The following is a 17,818-nucleotide window of genomic DNA, read 5'->3' as shown; positions in this document are numbered from 1 at the left end:
TGCAGAATATTTTTAAGGTTATCTGCTATAAAAAGCCAGACCAGGAAAATCTCCTTCATGTTTTTCTGTTTTATTCTCAGTTACTTTCACACAAAGGCATCTGCTGTGATGTTCACAATGCTGATGAAGTCTCACATGTATCAGTACTGATAAATGATCAGAATTATAATATTTCTGACTGTCTGAGGCTAAATTTAATCGAATCAGGACTTTGAGAACCTGAATCGAATGGATTATAGAGATCAGTGATGATGCCCAGCCCTAGTGAGCAGCCTGGGCCTGACAGAGTGGATGCAGCTGTAATAAGAAAAGATGAAAAGAACGATTGATAACTTTTCTGTTAAGTTAAGGCCTGATCCGTCTGAAATTCATAGCCAGCTCTGACACGGTGCCATCAATCTTTGAATGCTGAAAAAGCAGCAGAGTATCCAGGAAACACATTATATGCTGCAGTAAATGCACTGCAGTGTCCCCTCTCCCCACGGCCTTTCAGCAGCAAACAGGTCGTCAGAGGAGCCGAGATGATGACTAAGTTTAACATTTTCTACAATATTGACAAAGCACTTTAAGCACAAGTTTGTTAGTTAATAATTTAGAAATGAATATTGTCTGTATGGACTTCCCCCCCAAGAAAGTGCACATGTCAAACTGCGGTGTTAAGCGATGCGGTTGAAAAATTTGAGTGTGCCTAAATGTTTAAAGTTAGGCGTACCGGGGCGCCCATGTCAAAAAGTTAGTCTAGAGCCCTGGGGAGGGAGGGAGAGGGTGAGAAAAGGTGTGAGCAGCGTTCCTCCCTGCGGCGGTTCAGGCTCTGTGGTTAGCGATCATCGCTCTGATGCACTGCCCTCTCTGCAGGGTTCTGTACGAGGGGAAGGAGCAGCTGAAGCAGGGCTGGTACGTTATTGAAACCACGCCGTACAGCCGCTCAGCGAGCCTGAGCGCGGGCGGCGCCCCCACGGCTCATCGGGTCTTCCTGACGTACCGCCGGGCTCTGGACTCGCAGGGCCTCCACACGCTGGGCGTCACCGACATCGCCCTGCTGCTGCCCAGCAAGGGCGAGGTGGCGCCGCACACCTTCTGCAGAGTCGACAAGAACCTGAACACGGGCATGGTGAGTGGGGGGAGGCGGGGGTGTTTCAGGGGTTTGAGCCCCCCTGTGAGTGCTGCGTCACTGACCCTGTCGCTGTGCTGCTGTTTGTGTGTCTGCAGTGGGGTCCAGCACTGCACGTGTGCTACAAGAGAGCCGTGGCTACAGCCAACGCCCTGGTGTTCGAGGCCGGTGAGTACCCGCGTGACCCCGTGTGTTTTCAGCCTCCTGCAGGAGGGCGAGAGTTAGAAAAGCTGCTGGTGCAGAGACACGGGGAGGTTTCCCCAGTCTGTGCAGCACAGCTCCCAGCTGCTCACATAGGTGATGGTTTTCATCATATGGAGCTCCCAGTACGCAGGGAGAAGGTGGAAAACCAGAACTGAGGAATAAATCCAACAGAAAAAGTCAGGATCTGTGCTGGAGTAATCAGAGTATCGCTGCCCGCAGATCTGATCAGCCGCTACCCGGAGGAGGACCTGGACTCGTTTCCTCTGCCCGAGTCGGTGCCGGTCTTCTGCCTGCCGATGGGCGTCACCGTGGAGAGCTGGCCTCAGAACACCAAGTACCAGCTGCCCGTCTTCTCCACCTTCGTCCTCACCTCCGCCTCCGGGGACAAGGTGGGTTAACTGGAACCACAGGTGATCAGCGGGTGGAGGTGATCCGTTGGGTTGTTTACTGTTTGTGATTAAAATGTTTGGCAGTTACAACTTTGATGCTTTAAAACCATCAGATCAGATAAAAACCATAACAACCAGAGCATGGAGGTGGTCGTTCAGTCCGACCTCTGAACCATAAACTGGCTCCTAACTCGAGCATGAACCGCTGTTACGTCTCCATCTTTGCTTCGTCCCTGCAGGTTTACGGCGCCGCCATCCAGTTTTACGAGTCGTTCTGCAGAGAGCTGCTGTCGGAGCGGCAGAGCATCCGCCTCGGCCTGCTGAGCGTCGTCGACCGGCGGCCCATCACCAACCGCAGCCTGCAGGTGAAGAAGAGCATCTGCGTCCTCTCTCACTGGCCCTTCTTCACCGTCTTCCAGAAGTTCCTCACCTTCGTCTACAGATACTCCATCTCCGGGCCCCACGTGCTGCCGATCGAGAAGTCCGTGAACCGTCTTCTCTCTCGGTCAGAGGCCTTCACACCGGCCTCTGACTGATAAACGTCTGCCAGCTGATTAAAAGCACGTATGATCTGTGCACAGAAGCGATGTGTACTGATGTCCGCTTCCTGTTTTTTTTTGTTCCCCTCCTGCAGACACATCTCCAGCTTCATGCACAACGTCCCGTTTCCTTCCCCTCAGCGTCCTCGAATCCTCGTTCAGGTAAGACCCAACGAACCGACCGTGCAAATGTTTCGCCTTCTGAAACGTTCACAGCGCAGTATTGTTGTTCCACACTGATACAATAAACCTGACGCAGGTTTGTGTGAGCTGGAACAGGAAGTGTTTGTCCTCCAGGTCATTGCATTTGCATTAGATTTCTTCCTGCAGAGCGCCTCGACGCTGCACGGTGGACAAATGTGTTATTTGTGTGACTGCTTCCTCTTAAAGGCAGCTCTTCCTCCCCACAGTTGCCAAGTTTTCCCTCTGATGGACAGTGTCAATAAAACTGAGATCAAACGTGACTGAAGTTGTGTAATTATCCTCATGTTGTAGATCGGATCGTGAAAAACACGTAGCTGGACGAAAACGCTGTGACTTTATTCTTTCCTCCCTCCTGACAGGACGTAGGAGGCGATCTGTTTGCAGAACAAACCGGGTAACGGCGCCCACTCAGAGCCTCTCCATGAATCACTCTCATCCTGAAATCATGATTTTTAACAAGAAACAAACCTGGGTGATGATCAGTGAGGGCTTCACGTGTGATTTTACTTGATTTGGATTAATCACGTCACAGTCGCTCGTTTATTCCTGGACTTTACCAGTGCGGCTTTGCATGAGTCACAGTTCAGAATAATCCTTCTTTGTCTGGTACTCGGTTCAAAGATCCTTTTAGTTCTTGAGAAGATGGTGTGTGTGTGTGTGTCTGTGTGTGTGTGTGTACTGATGCCAGCTGTGTGTGTTCGCAGCTCTCACCGTACGACAACCTGCTGCTCTGCCAGCCTGTCTCCTCGCCGCTCCCGCTCAGGTGAGTGCCAGCTTTATCCAGACGAACCAAATTACCTTTACCGTCACGCCTGTGTTTGACCTTTGACCCCTGTGTGTTTACGATAGCGGCGCGAGCTTCCTGAAGCTGCTGCAGAACCTCGGCCCAGAAAACGCCTGCACGTTGCTGCTCGCCGTCCTCACCGAACACAAGCTGCTGCTGCACTCGCTCCGACCTGACGTCCTCACCTCCGTCAGCGAGGCCCTCGTCTCCGTAAGACGCGCACACGCCCTCATTCCAAATGACAAAAGTCCCAATGCTTCATCTTTATTCTCGTGGGCCAATTAAAATGAGGGCCCCCGCTGGCCCCTGAGCCATGGATTGAAAACACTGAATCCAAAGCAAATCTAGAGTTTGTTCCAGATAAATCTTTCCTTGTGATCCCGTCAGCAGGTTCATGGTTTGCAGACAGATTGAAAAGGCCTGAATCTGTCCTGGAAGTTTGTAACTCCCGTTTCTGTGTCCAGATGACGTTCCCGCTCCGCTGGCTCTGTCCCTACATCCCTCTGTGCCCGCTGCAGATGGCAGACGTGTTGCTGGCACCGATGCCCTTCATCGTGGGCGTCCACTCCAGCTACTTCGACCTGCACGACCCCCCCACCGATGTGGTGTGTGTTGACCTGGACGCCAACACCATCTTCCAGTGAGTCTGACGCCACCTGTGCACCGAGCCCAGGATAGATGGTTAAAAAACTCCCTTTATTCGTATCTTCAGCAGTCTTCTTCCTGCATCTGCTCTGATAATCTTTGATTATCCACAGGAACCAAACAGTTTGTGTATCCGGCTGTAAACATGTTTATTTCTGCTGCAAAGTTTTAACACGGGAGTCTATGGGACTGACTCTCTGCTGCCTCTGCTGGACGTCAGAGGAACTGCAGCATTTGATGTTTCAGCATTATCTTCATTGGAGAAAACTTTCCTCCTCCTTTTCCTCGTTTCAGGTCAGATGACAAGAAGCCACTGTCATGGCGTTCGTTACCCAGGAAACACGGCAAGATGCTGTTCAACGTCCTCACCAACCTCCACAAGACGCTGGAGAAGAGTGAGCGACTGTAACGGCTGAACACATAAACCAATGTGTAAACAGGGTTGCGTCATTTAGTGACTCTCACTTCTTGTGGCTGCAGTTTGCACTCCCGGCCAGGAGGAGGCGACGCTGGAGTTCCTGCTGACCGACTACGACCAAATCTACAGGCGTCAGAAGCAGCTGGAGCTGGAGATCCAGGAGGCCTTCCTGCGCTTCATGAGCTGCCTGCTGCGAGGCTACAGAGCCTTCCTGCTGCCCATCACGCAGGCGCCGTCCGACACCACCACCGACTGCAGCTCCCTGTTCAACCTGCAGGGTGCGCCCTTCTTAACGCTGGCGGCTTTTGTGTGCAGAGCTGTGAATCGGGGCGTGTGATGCACACGCTGCCCTGTGAGTGAAGCTGCTCCTCTTCCTCTTTGTGCCGCAGGTTTCCTGAAGTCTCGAGATCGAACGCAGCAGAAGTTTTACACCCAGCTGACCAAGACGCAGATGTTCACCCAGTTCATCGAGGAGTGCTCGTTCGTCAGCGACCGCCACGCCTGCCTCGAGTTCTTCGACGAGTGCGTGCAGAAGGTCAGAGCGGCGATGCTTTCTCGCGTTGCTCGGCTAGCACCGAGCTAAGGTTTTGATTGGTGTTCTCTTGCTAAGCAGGTGGACGTGGAGAAGCCGGAGGAGGTGAGGCTGATCGATCTGGACGAGACGCACAGCGGCGAGCACACCGTCTTCATCATGCCTCCCGAGGAACCGCAGGAACCTGATGGGTCTGAGTGCCCCGCCCTCTACAGGTACAGCTCCGCCCTCAGGGGCCGTGGAAATGGGTGGGGTGGCTTGTTTGCTGTGGAGGTGGGAGGATGGTCAGGACGTTTTCAGCTTTTCCTCAAAGCTAACCAGGTGACCCGTTTACTTCTGTATGTTAGCCAACGAGCTTCCTTCCTCCTGCCATCATGGAGCGTCTCGATGTGAACAGATGGTTTCAACACTTTTCATTAAACACGTTTTTATTTGCTGCGTGCAAACAGACTGAATGGCGTCCTCTCGGGGAGGAGGAGCCACGTCAGCCGTACCACCTGCTCACACTTGTTTCCCTCTCACCTGTCCAGTTATGAGACCTTCCCCACCCTCAAACTAGAGCTCTTCGACCAACCCCAGGACCAACTCCGCGTCCCAGCCAAGGGCAGCGCCCCCAGTAGCCCCGCCCCCCGCCGCACCAAACAGGTAAGACAAAGATGCTGAGCAGAAATGATCTGGTCCCGTGTTGTGTTAATTCGTGTGTACAGAGCACGCTCCGACGGGAGCAGCGATGCGTTCAGGAGAGCGCCGAGCGTGGAGGTGTCCTCCCATCCTCTGAGCTGAAGCTAGCTGTGACCCAGTTTCCCTCAGAGTGGAGGCGAGAGGAGGAGCTTTAACAGGCGTCCATTCATCATTGTAATTTAATGAACTGGTATCAATATTTCAGCACTCATTAAACATGCAGAGGCCACAGACGGCGTGACTGAGAGCGGCACAGACGGTGTTTTCTGCTCTGAGGAGCAGGAGGAGAGCATGCTGGGAGGATTTAATCATGTACACATCGCAGCAGTGCTGTTAAAGCTCCTCCTGGAGGAGACCTGCAGTTTCATCAGTGGGAGTGAATCTCATTTCTACTGCTCGCTGAAAACCGTCACAGCCTGCAGTTCCTCCCATGTCCACTTGAGGCTCCACGCCTAGCCTCAGCCCGCTCTCTGCTGTCGTCGAGCTAACTCACTGGACGCTCTGCAAACACAGACGACAGGCATCCTGATTAAACTAATAGTCATAATATCAGAGCTGTGATTGGTTCCTGTGAGCGATGCTCCTGGAAGTGCTGACACTGTGCGCAAAGAGCAGCGTGCTGCTGCGACGCCGGTCAGCTGTTAGACCACTAACATTCAATAATGAGTCCGGTCCTCAGTTGGACTCTGAGTGCTGTGAGTTTAAAGTCTGAGATTATGACTCAGGTCAAACTGTCACAGGTTTGTAGGCTGGCGTCGGTGCTGGGAGCAGAGGAAGGTATCCTGATTCTGCTGGTCGGAGACCTGTGCAGGCTTCCACTCTTTAAACCCTGTAACAGACTGGGGACCGTGTGGAGCTCCACAGGGTTCTGTCTCGGGACCCCGTCCTGTTTTCTTTGCACGTGCTCTCTCCAGGTCGATCACCAACATTTACAGCTGTATTTAGTAGGGGTGCAACGATACACAAAATTCACGGTTCGATATTTTTTCGATACAAAAAAAAATGTTCATGCCTTTTATTAAAATTGTAAATATATATTTTAACTCAAAAGTACAGTTTTTAAATTTAATGTTGCTGACACAACAAAAAAATAATAAATCTGATGGAGGAATCACTCCTCTTTGTTAAAGAGAGTTTATTACAGAGAAATGTCTCTTTCCAAAATAAAAGCTATACTATACGCTTCTTCTGGGCTATATTCTCAGCAGCATATTAAACATATCAGGTCCCCATAAGGAGAATCCTGTGCTAACGGCTGTCTAAATGACTCGGGTAAAGTTTGTAGCATGCGTGCTTGTTGTTTTTGTCTGCTTCCACTTGTCTTTGCACGAGGATGATGTCGGAGTAAATGTGCAGTCATATTCGTTGTGTTCCCACTAGTGCTGTCAGCGTTAATCTGAAATGACGTTAACGCCACAACACAGCAAATCTCCGTTAACGAGCTACCGCGGATCGCCCCGTGCGTGGGGCTGGACGGCCAACACGTTAACGAGCTAACTGCGCTAACGCACTAGTTCCCACCCATGTAATTGAGCATTGCGTGGCACATCCAACATACTGTTTTACTTTAGTCCATGACGCGCTTACCTTCAGGGTCATACGTCACATGAAGACCAAAATAGTTCCAAAGGCCAGATCTGAATGAGGGTGGGGGAGGTTCAATTTGCCATGTTGCAACGAGCTTAGCTTCTGTCTTGCTAGCTTGCCCTGCGCTCAGTGAATCTGCGTTCGACTACTCCGCCTAGGCTGCACTGTCGAGCGCAGATCCACTGAGCGCTCAACACAGACAGCATCGTCAGAAGGAAAGTTGATAAAATAAATTAAAAATTTGTATTGTTGGATACATATGCGTACCGAACCGAAAGCACTGTATCGAACGGTTCAATATCGATACCAGTATTGTTGCACACCTAGTATTTAGCTTCCAGTCCTTGAAGTCGCTGTTAGACGGCTTGCTGCGTGTTGGGTGTAGAAACTTGGACCTTCCTCAGTTTTTTACAGCGAAACGATCCAAACTGGAGGTGACTCTGCACTGTTCACTGAGAGGTTGAAGATGAGCTTTAGAGCCTTTCATTAAAACACAAGTTAAAAACTTTGCAATAATCTTGACAGCCCAGAATAATCTCAGGGCTAAATGTGTAAGCATTTGTTTAGGCTGTAATGCAGCGTGCAGTCACTGCTCAGTTTATTCTCTAAAGCGTGACTCAGACGTGATGCTGTGATATTCACATTTCTGTGTTTAAATCTAAAACGCTGATTTTAAAGTCATGATTCAGATGCTGAACACCTGCAGGATCTGCTCTGACCTCCTCCTCCTCCCTCTAGGAGATCAAGTTGGCTCAGAAACGGGCCCAGAAGTACTCGGCAGTGCCGGACATGTGGTCCAAGTGCCTGCTGGGTCACTGCTACGGCCTCTGGTTCATCTACCTGCCCACCTTCGTCCGTGCGGAGACCGCCAAGGTCCGCGCCCTGCACACAGCCTACGACGTCCTCAAACACATGGAGAACCGCAAGGTGGTGCTGCCGGATGAGGTGAGGCTCGGACGGGGTCAAAGGTCGCTGCCGTGAAATGTTTATTTGACTTGTTGACCTGAGACGTTTAGAGAAATCCGTCCGAGTGTCAGCTGTGACATAAACTCTCAGATCGTTGGAGCCCCGAGTGCTGACACGTAGGACTCGAATATGATGATATGAGCACCGGGTTATACTGAGTGTGTGTGTGTGTGTGTGTGTGTGTGTGTGTGTGTGCGCGCAGGTGTGTTACCGGATCCTGATGCAGCTGTGTGGTCAGTTTGGGCAGCCAGTCCTCGCCGTCCGAGTCCTGCTGGAGATGAAGAAGGCGGGAATCACACCGAACACCATCACCTACGGATACTACAACAAGGTCACACAACACAGACGCACGCAGACACACACACTGACACACACACACACACACACGCAGAGACGTGGCGAGGACGGTGCGCGTCACCTGCGTCACCTGTTCAGGTGTTTTCCTGATGTTACGGCGTGAACTCTGAACGTCCTCACTGACGCCGTTCTCTCTCCTCAGGCGGTGCTGGAGAGCAAGTGGCCGTCGACCAATCAGGGCGGGCGTCTCCGCTGGGCCAAGCTGAGGAACGTCCTGCTGGCTGTGGCCCAGTTCAGACAGCCAATCAAACGGCGGCGGAAGAGCGGCTCCGTGGGTTCACGAGGAGGTCAGACATCTTTAAGTTTATGATTTTAATTTTCAGACGGCGGGGGACGTTGATGGATGACCCCACCAGTACGCAGGAAGTAGCCCTGACCTTTCATTTATACATTTGGTTACAGAAACGGCGGCGGAGTTTGACCCAAGGCCCCGCCCCCACTCCTCTCTGATTCGTCAGTCCAGTTGGAGCGGTCTGAGTGAAAGCTCGAGTCACGAGTCTCTGACTGGCCCGCTGGTGAAGAGCAACAGTCTGAGCAGCATGAAGATGGCGAGCGACAGTAAGAGGCGGCCTGCTCAGCTTCGCCGCGTCCTCCTCTTCCTCTGTGACATCATCGTCTCACTAATTCTCCTTTCTGCCCCACAGAGGTCAAACCGGCTAAGAAGTCCGTCCTCCGTGAGGCGGGGGCCAATGGCTGCGCAGACGCCGTCTCCCGTAAACCCCCGCTGGGACGGCGGGACACGTCCACGCCGCCTCCAGCGCCCTCTGGTGGAGTTCTGGTTCAGCGGAGTCAGGTCTGCCTCTCCAGCTTCTACAAAGAGTGCGTGGAGTTGGCCGACTCGGAGCTGGACTTCAGCTGCCAGCCCGCTGAGGCAGACAGACGGTCAGTTTCACCTTCACCTGTCTGACATCGATTCTGGGCTCTGATTGGACGTTTCTTCACCCGTGTGCGTGTTTGATCCTCAGACCTGCCGACATGCAGGGCTCGGCCGGCAGGAACAAAGCTGTAGATGAGAACTACAACAACGTCTCCTCCCCGAGCCGAGGAGGACTGGCGGGCAAACTGCAGCAACTCCTCACGCCGACCAAACACCGAGTGTCCGTGCGACGAGCCGCCAGCGTGGGCGACCGGCGCCCGGGAGGAGGGGGAGGAGCGGGAGGAGGAGTGATTGGACGAAGAGTGTCGGACCAGAGGCCGTCGAGGAAAGGTCAAGTGGCCGAAACTTTCCTGAAAGCAAAGGAGAAGCTGGTCAACGCCACATCAGAGGTAACGGCGTCGTCTTCGCGTTTGTTCGTGCGCTCTGCTCGTGTCAGATCGCTGTTCGGAGCTGTGTGATGTGACCCTGCAGCTGTTAGCTGCTGTTGATGGAAGTCTGTGTCGGGTGTTGGTTCGTGAGCATCGTCTGCATACATTCCAGTATTAAAGTGTGTTCCTTGTTTTTGCTCCTCGCAGGTGTTAACAGAGTCTCTGTCACTAATCTACTTCCTGTCTTCTCAGAGCTCGCTGTCTGTAGGAAGCGACCTCGACTTGATGGATGTGCCGAGTCCTGCGTATCCTCTACGCCGGTCCTGGGACGCCAATCAGGAGGGGGTAGGAATAGAGGTAAATGGAGTGTTTTTAGGAACGCTGCAGCAACTGGACCGGTCCTGTTGGTTAACCTGAGCCCCTCCCCCCGTGTGTCCAGGTGTTGATGTCCAGCTGCTCGCTTTGTCGTAGCTGCAACTCGCTGGTTTACGACGAGGAGATCATGGCGGGCTGGACATCGGACGACTCCAACCTGAACTCCTCCTGTCCGTTCTGCGGCTCCTCCTTTGTTCCCTTCCTGAACGCCGAGATCTGTGACCTTGGACCCGTCAGCAGGTACAGCTGGTTTAGCATGTTGCTGCGGCCTAACGTAACCAGAGGTGTTCCTGCAGGACAGAGGTTATCTGCTGGTGGTCAAACTCCAGAAGCTTAGATCGTTTCTGCCGCATTGACAGGTGTTTCTTTTCCAGAGCTGACTTTTCTTTGCCTTGTCAGTGCGGACCGCTGCAACTGGAACCTGGAGGACGAGGTGGAGAGTGCCGTGAGGCCCCCCAGTGGTCACGAGGCGTCCCTGCGACCCCAGTGTAACGGGCTGAGCGAGGACTCCAGCTCCGAGACCAGCAGCTACTCCGAGACCAGCAGGACCACCACGGTAATGCTCCGCAAAGCCGTTTCTCTCACACATCATCCTCACCGGACATCTCACTCACAGACTCCACCCACTCCATCAGGGTTCGTCAGCGGGCGGAGTTCCCCAGGTGACCGTGGCCTACCTGAGCCCTCTGGTTCTGAGGAAGGAGCTGGAGAGTCTGCTGGAGAACGAAGGCGAGGCGGTCCTGGCCCAGCCTCAGTTCCTGGACAACCACTCCATCATCTTCTGGAACCTGGTGTGGTACTTCCAGCGCCTCGGCCTGCCCAACAACCTGCTGCAGCTGGTCCGAGCCTCACCGCTGGTCAGCCAGTTCACACAGGTAACACAGTTAGGTGAAGTTATGGCAGCCAGGTGGGCGTGTCCAAGAGGAGAGAAAAACAAAAAGGGCAAAATGAGGTCGACTTTGGTGAATGTGGGGTCGGCTCAGTGCTGCGGGAATGTGCCGGCTGGGGTTCGATGTTGAATTTGAAGCCTCCACTTTGGCATCACGTCCACCACCAGCGTGGCTTTTTTGTCTGCATCGACAGACTGTACAGGACACCTGCTAATCAGTAACATCCCAATAAAACCTGAGCTCACGCCGCGGTGACCTCACAGCAGCCATGTTATCGGTTAGATGATGCCTGGCTGACTCTCGTCGTTTGTGTTTCCCAGTCGGAGAACTCGGCAGTGAGAGTGAGACTCCTGTGGGACACCCTGACCCCCGACACAGACCAGTGGCCCCCCCTCTACGTCCTCTGGAGGATCCACAGTGAGATGAACACACGTTTATTGTTGAGTTGTTGACTTTTTAACATTTAAGCATTTAAGCCGCCATCCTTCTTTCCTTCCAACAGGTGGCGTCCTGATGAGAAGCTACAGCTGGCGGAGGCACAACCACCCGTTCACCCTGTCCTTCCTGGAGGAGGTGCTGCGGTGGGTGGGCATGAATGAGGTGCACAAGGCCGTCACGCTCTTCCTGGACACGATGGCCAAACAGCCGGGAACCCCCAGGATCCAGAGGTGAGCCGGCAGGCGCAGACGTTTGTGAAACGGAGACAGGCAGCAGCGAGACGACCTGAAAAACGTTCAGCTGAGGTTTTACTTTGATGCGGTGAGATGTGTCGTTACCGCCGTCTGTTCGTGGAGTGAATTTTGTGTTTTCTGTGTCTGGCAGGAGTCTGTACAGAGAGTTCCTCTTCCTCACGCTGGCAGCTATGGGCAAAGATCACGTCGGTAAGGCTCCCGACCGCGCTCCATAAGAACACGCCACAGGCTAGCAGCTAGCATTATTATGATTAGTGTGTTCTCCATTCGTGTTTGTGGGCGTTTCCTGTGAAGCTGATATCTGTAAATAAATTACAGACATGGACCAAAGGAAGAAATGTTTAGATTTTGGAGGTCAAAGGTCGAGGCTGTCCGCCCGTCCATCCACCCAATCCACTCATCCATCCACCAATACATGCATCCATCCACCCACCCATCACTAAATTGATGGTGCTAACTCTTGGAGTCCACCATTTAATCTCCTAACACGTCATCAGGAGGTGTAGCCTGGTTTCAGATGATCGCCACACAATCAATTCAATTTAATTTTATTTATACAGCGCCAAATCACAACAACAGTTGCCTCAAGGCGCTTTATATTGTACAGTAGATCGTACAATAATAGATAGAAAAACCAACAAGAGTACAACAACCTCAGTTTGATCTGAATTAAGAAGCAGAAAGTTAGCGGCCATCCAGGTCTTTATGTCTTTAAGACATTCCTGCAGTTTAACTCATTGGTGTGTGTTATCTGGCTTCATGGACAGATAGAGCTGGGTGTCATCTGCATAGCAGTGTAAATGTATGCTATGTCTTCTAATGATGCTGCCTAAGGGAAGCATGTATAATGTAAACAGAATTGGTCCTAGCACTGAACCCTGTGGAACTCCATAATTAACCTCAGTGTGTGAAGAGGACTCTCCATTTACATGCACAAACTGGAGTCTATTAGATAGATATGATACAAACCACTGCAGTGCAGTACCTGTAATACCTACAGCATGTTCTAATCGCTCTAATAGGATATTATGGTCGACAGTATCGAACGCTGCACTGAGGTCTAGCAGGACAAGCACAGAGATGAGTCCACTGTCAGAGGCCATAAGAAGATCATTTGTAACCTTCACTAAAGCTGTTTCTGTGCTGTGATGAGCTCTGAAACCTGACTGAAACTCTTCAAATAAGCCATTCCTCTGCAGATGATCTGTTAGCTGTTTGACAACTACTCTTTCAAGGATGTTTGATATGAAAAGGCTACGTGTTTGAGAATTATACCACGGAGTCAGGTACTTCTGATTTGAGACCTTAGTTTTCACAGGAGCTACAGTATCCAGAGTCGTACGTAGTGAGGAGGTAAAATTATTAACAAGATAATCGACCTCTGTTGGGGTAGCGTTCAGATAGCTGCTCTGCTCTGTGTTGGTACAGGGCATTGAAGATGATAACAGTGGGTGGATTATATTCTTAAACTTAGTTACAGCGCTTTCAGAAAGACATCTACTTTGATAAAATCTACTCTCCACTGCTGTGTAATCAATTATTGTAAATGTAAATGTTATCAGGAAATGATCAGACAGGAGAGGGTTTTCAGGAAACACTGTTAAATGTTCAGTTTCTATGCCATATGTTAAAACAAGATCTAGAGTGTGATTAAAGTGGTGGGTGGGTTCTTTTACATGTTGAGAGAAACCAATTGAGTCTAATAACAGATTAAATGCCATGTTGAGGCTGTCATTTTTAGCATCTACATGGATGTTAAAATCACCCACAATAATTATTTTATTTGAGCTCAGAACTAAATCAGATATAAAGTCTGAGAAATCAGACAGAAACTCTGTGTAAGGCCCAGGTGGACGATAGATGATAACAAGTAAGACTGGTTTCTGAGTTTTACAGCTGGGGTGGACGAGGCTAAGCATCAGGCTTTCAAATGAATTAAAGTCTGTCTGGGTCTTTGGTTGATTAATAGGCTGGTGTGAAAAATTGCTGCCACACCGCCCCCTCGGCCTGTGCTTCGAGGTTTCTGGTAGTTAGAATGACTCGGGGGTGTTGATTCATTTAAACTAACATAATCATCCTGCTGCAACCAGGTTTCTGTAAGGCAGAGTAAATCAATTTGTTGATCAATTATTAAGTCATGTACTAACAGAGACTTGGAGGAGAGAGACCTAATATTTAATAATCCACATTTCACTGTTTTACTCTTTGGTTCAGATGTGGATACTGTATTGTTCTTTCTTTTTGATTGTTTATGTTTAAGTTGTTTGTTGCTGGTTTTTAGTTTGTTTTTTGTCTTTTTGGAAGCTGACACAGTCTCTATGGAGATGGGTTTTTGGGGGGTAGCAGGAGGAGAGAAGCTGCAGAGAGGCGTGTAAGACTGCAACTCTGCTTCCTGGTCCCAACTCTGGATAGTCATATTTTGGGGGGTTTAATAAATTTGTCCATATTTCTAGAAATGAGAGCTGCTCCATCCAAAGTGGGATCACTCCTGGTCTGATTGGGGAGGGGACCAGAGAAAACTACAGAGTCCCACATTGTTTTGGCAAAGTTGCACACCGACTCGATATTGATTTTAGTGACCTCCGATTGGCGTAACCGGGTGTCATTACTGCCGACGTGAATTATGATTTTACTGAATTTACGTTTCCCCTTAGCCAGCAGTTTTAAATTTCCTTCAGTGTCGCCTGCTCTGGCCCCTGGAAGACAATTGACTATGGGACACATGTGTTACACGTGTCCTGTGGAAGGTAAAGAGAGGATATCAGGGAGTAAGAGCCAAACCGTGACGCCCTGCAGGGCTTGAAGATCGCTCAGGTCCATCCTCCTGTCGTGTCACTCTGCAGTATGACTGCAGAGTTCCTCACGGCACCGTCAGCAGACATGTTCATGCTGCTGTGTGGAGACTGCTCCCAGCAGAACAGAGTAACTGGTTAAACAGTGTTAAATCAGAGGAAGCACACGACTTTGACAGCTGTTCCTTTACATGGGTGTGGTCTGTAGTTCAATCACAGACTCGCAGATTTTAACCTTCGTCATCTTTGAGGTCAGCTGTTCGATGGTAACTCCTCCTCCTCTCTCTCTTACAGCGGCGTTCGATAAGAAGTACAAGGCGGCATACTCTCGGCTCAGCGGTACTCTGGGTCGGGAGGAGCTGCGGAAGAAGCGAGCACAGCCTCCCAGCCCGAAGGCCATCGACTGCAGACGCAGCTTCCACCCGCCTCTCGAATGCTGAAACGGGTCCTGGTGACTTCCCCCGCGCTCGTTCATCCCTGTGAAGGGAAAACGGCGAGCCTTCGGATCCCCGCTGCCTTCACCTGCTCGTGTTCTTCACCTCTCTGCTGCCTCCAGGTGGAGGTCGGAGTGCCGCACTCCTTCCTGTCCTGTCCTTATTTTGCCTCGTCGGTGTGAATCCAGACGCTCTACGGCTCCATCAACGATCCTGAAAGTAGATCCGGCAGCAGGAGACAAAAGGAACGCACTTCTCTCAGCAGCATTCTGAGCCGTGATTGGTGCAGCGTCGAAGGCGAGGGCTCGTTAGAAGCTCGGGCCGGGCTGCCTGATTTAAAGATGCACTGCATGGTCACGGGCGAGCCTCACAGTTTGTTTTTAAAGCGTGGTCGAGAAGGACTTTCAGACGTTTTTTATTAGTGTTTTTGAACGACTCATTGTGCTGGGAGTCTTCCAGAAGACGGTCGGCCCGTCACAATGAAGCTGCAGTTTGAGTCTTTCCATGTGACCACAGAGGCCAAGGTTAGGACACAGGAAATGGCAAAAAACCCAAACCTCTCAGATCCTCCAGTCACCGCTGGATTCCCTCTGTAGCTTTGTGGTGCTGGTGCACATCAGCGAAGCCGACCCAGAGAAGCACGACTGAAGCAGGTGACCTGACACGAGCTTCCACGGAGGCGGAGTGAAAGTCTCGGAGAGCGAGTTAGCAAGCTAAGTACAACAGTGGTCACCTGTAAAACCCGACCGGCGACAAAGATCACCGATCATAACGAGTAGAATAACCTCCCACACACGGCTGTAATCCTCTCATCCACCGCCCGCTGCCTGACCTCCACGATGACGCTTGAACTATTTCCTGTTAGAATCCAGATGGCAGTACAGGACGTTCCCCTCATCATCTCTGTTTGGACCTGGAGACTCACCTGGAGGCCCGACGCACTCATTCGGGAAGTGCTGTGTGATGTGAAATCTGTATTATAACAAAGTGTAGATATTTATGGCTCTAATAAAGCAGAGGGTGTAATAAACAGGTTGTGTTTCAGCGGCAGAATGCAGAGCAGAGCTTTTTGATGGAGCTCAGCGACTCAGCGTTAAGGCTGAAGAGGAAAGAGGAGGGATTTAATGCACGCTGTCATGTGTTGATGCTCGAAAGCTTCGCTGGTTTCAGCTCAGAGCGTCTGGTTTGGGACAAGCGAGGTCAGAGGAAATAAACGATCCAATTTACAGACAAGTTCCCCTTGAAGGCGTCGCCTTCTCCTTCCTGTCCGCCCTGCGAGCACCAGCAGCTACCCTAGACAGTTCAGGCCTCACCGAGGAATCCGCAGATCCAGATGATTTGAATCCTGAATCGCTCCGTCACATCTCTGAGGGTCTTCAATTTGTACCAGGAGCATTTAGCCTGCATGGGGTCTTTTATTTTGAAATGTGGCTTTTTTCTGACTTCCTGTTCTCCTTGTCTGCTCTGAGTAGCTTGGTGTGGTTTCTGTCAAAAATAGCACCCCTGCTTATTTTGAGCAGCAGGAGTCAGGAGTGCCCATCACTGTGCCCACGGCATTCTGGGTAACACACCTGACCTGATCTGAGAGCTCATTGGTTGTTCAGATAAGCAGTGGGTGGAGCCTCTGCAGATCTTTTGTTAGTTTTTTTAAATATTAAAAAACAAAAAACTTCATATTTCCTTTTGAGGCCACGATCGCTGCACGGCTGATGTTTTTGTTGGGTCGTGTGTGATTGTCCTGAACCAGATGCTCAGTTTGTGACCTGATGCCCGTTCACGTCTGGTCTGTCAGCTGACCCACAAAGCTAACAGTTTGCTCTAGGGCGTCTCAGCAGCAGCAGGAATCAAACCGGCGACTTCTCACTGATATTTCCAGCCTCATATTTTTAGTGTCATGGAGCAGCTTTGCATGATTCACAGTTCAAAATAATCCTCCTGTGTCAGGGCTCAGCCCCTCAATCACCCTCTGCTTTGGCTACTGTCTCTTAAGATGCCAGCTTTCCTCTGATTGGACAGCTTGCAGGAGCATGCGGGGGGCAGATGGCTGAATAAATGTGAGTTTCTGGTTTGGGGGGGGGGGGAGGAGGCACTGTAACGTGTTATGAGACTAAAGCACGCTCACGCTGACGATTGTTTCACCAGTGAAATAGTTCCTGCTGCAGCCGAGCGCCCCGGAGCCAGGCGTGAACTTCAAACTGTGGTTAAACTCGTTTGACGAGTCTTTAACCAGCCAGCTGTGGTTAGAGCCGGCTCGGGCGGGCGTATTTAAACTGATATTGTGTTTGCTGTTGTAATTTATAAATGCTCGTGATTTCAGTTGTAAATGTTTTTTAAGAAAACAAATAAAAGTGAGCAGAGTTTGCAAATACATTAAATTTATGGATTTATGATTATTTTGGTGTGATATTTCACAGCTGGACGCGGGCTGCTGGACTTCGACCGTTGTGAAACTTCCACGTTAGCATTTTAGCGAATCTCTCTTTGAACTGGAGCTCCGACTTCCGTAACCTCACAGCATCGTCACATGACGTTATTAAAAATAGTCAAAAGCTCAGACGTCCAGTTCAGGTGAAGCTAGCAGATGGAGCCGCCGCCTGTCAGTCAAAGAGGCCACGCCCCAAATGCTAACTTTCAGCCTTAACACAATTTAAGAATAGAACAGAATAGAATTTATTTTTATTTTTATTGTCATTTTGCTCCACGCCAACTGTGCAGGAATAAATAACACACAGGGGAGAAAATAAAGGCACACAATGGAGGGCAAAGAGCAAATTAATGCAGTTCATTTAATCCGCAACGGAACTCGCACATTATTCCCGACAAAATAAAAGCATAGTTGGGTTTTGAAATTTCCGGTAAAGGACAAAACTTTTCAAACAAAGATAAATGTGTTAAAATTGCGTTACATGAAGCAGATATCCATAAAAAAAAACGTCCAGTGTATGCTCGCTCCCTGTTCATTTCCCCTGACAT

The 17,818-nt window shown here is 50.6% G+C and overlaps 1 protein-coding gene across 1 annotated transcript in view; it reads left to right on the top strand.

The window, feature by feature from the left end:
• Window positions 1-17,220, top strand: part of dennd4b (DENN/MADD domain containing 4B) — a 30,464-nt gene extending 13,244 nt beyond the window's left edge. Inside the window, exons 3-29 of the mRNA XM_084944609.1 lie at window positions 856-1,111; window positions 1,210-1,279; window positions 1,535-1,704; window positions 1,944-2,185; window positions 2,339-2,405; window positions 3,152-3,210; window positions 3,297-3,441; window positions 3,696-3,871; window positions 4,171-4,271; window positions 4,357-4,572; window positions 4,684-4,829; window positions 4,908-5,041; window positions 5,357-5,471; window positions 7,833-8,039; window positions 8,263-8,391; window positions 8,560-8,704; window positions 8,820-8,975; window positions 9,062-9,299; window positions 9,383-9,683; window positions 9,915-10,019; window positions 10,102-10,277; window positions 10,437-10,593; window positions 10,673-10,912; window positions 11,248-11,344; window positions 11,430-11,595; window positions 11,750-11,808; window positions 14,706-17,220. Coding sequence (XP_084800735.1) covers window positions 856-1,111; window positions 1,210-1,279; window positions 1,535-1,704; window positions 1,944-2,185; window positions 2,339-2,405; window positions 3,152-3,210; window positions 3,297-3,441; window positions 3,696-3,871; window positions 4,171-4,271; window positions 4,357-4,572; window positions 4,684-4,829; window positions 4,908-5,041; window positions 5,357-5,471; window positions 7,833-8,039; window positions 8,263-8,391; window positions 8,560-8,704; window positions 8,820-8,975; window positions 9,062-9,299; window positions 9,383-9,683; window positions 9,915-10,019; window positions 10,102-10,277; window positions 10,437-10,593; window positions 10,673-10,912; window positions 11,248-11,344; window positions 11,430-11,595; window positions 11,750-11,808; window positions 14,706-14,851 — 4,219 coding nt within the window. The 3' untranslated portion in view covers window positions 14,852-17,220. The remainder of the gene's footprint in view (window positions 1-855; window positions 1,112-1,209; window positions 1,280-1,534; window positions 1,705-1,943; window positions 2,186-2,338; window positions 2,406-3,151; window positions 3,211-3,296; window positions 3,442-3,695; window positions 3,872-4,170; window positions 4,272-4,356; window positions 4,573-4,683; window positions 4,830-4,907; window positions 5,042-5,356; window positions 5,472-7,832; window positions 8,040-8,262; window positions 8,392-8,559; window positions 8,705-8,819; window positions 8,976-9,061; window positions 9,300-9,382; window positions 9,684-9,914; window positions 10,020-10,101; window positions 10,278-10,436; window positions 10,594-10,672; window positions 10,913-11,247; window positions 11,345-11,429; window positions 11,596-11,749; window positions 11,809-14,705) is intronic.
• Window positions 17,221-17,818: the final 598 nt, after the last annotated feature.

This window comes from Perissodus microlepis, chromosome 11 (genome assembly GCF_051167445.1).
Source record: "Perissodus microlepis isolate ML-2025 ecotype Zambia chromosome 11, ASM5116744v1, whole genome shotgun sequence".
Lineage (NCBI taxonomy): Eukaryota > Metazoa > Chordata > Actinopteri > Cichliformes > Cichlidae > Perissodus > Perissodus microlepis.
Note: the sequence above shows the minus strand (reverse complement) of the source record. Positions and strands in the feature narration are given on the sequence as shown.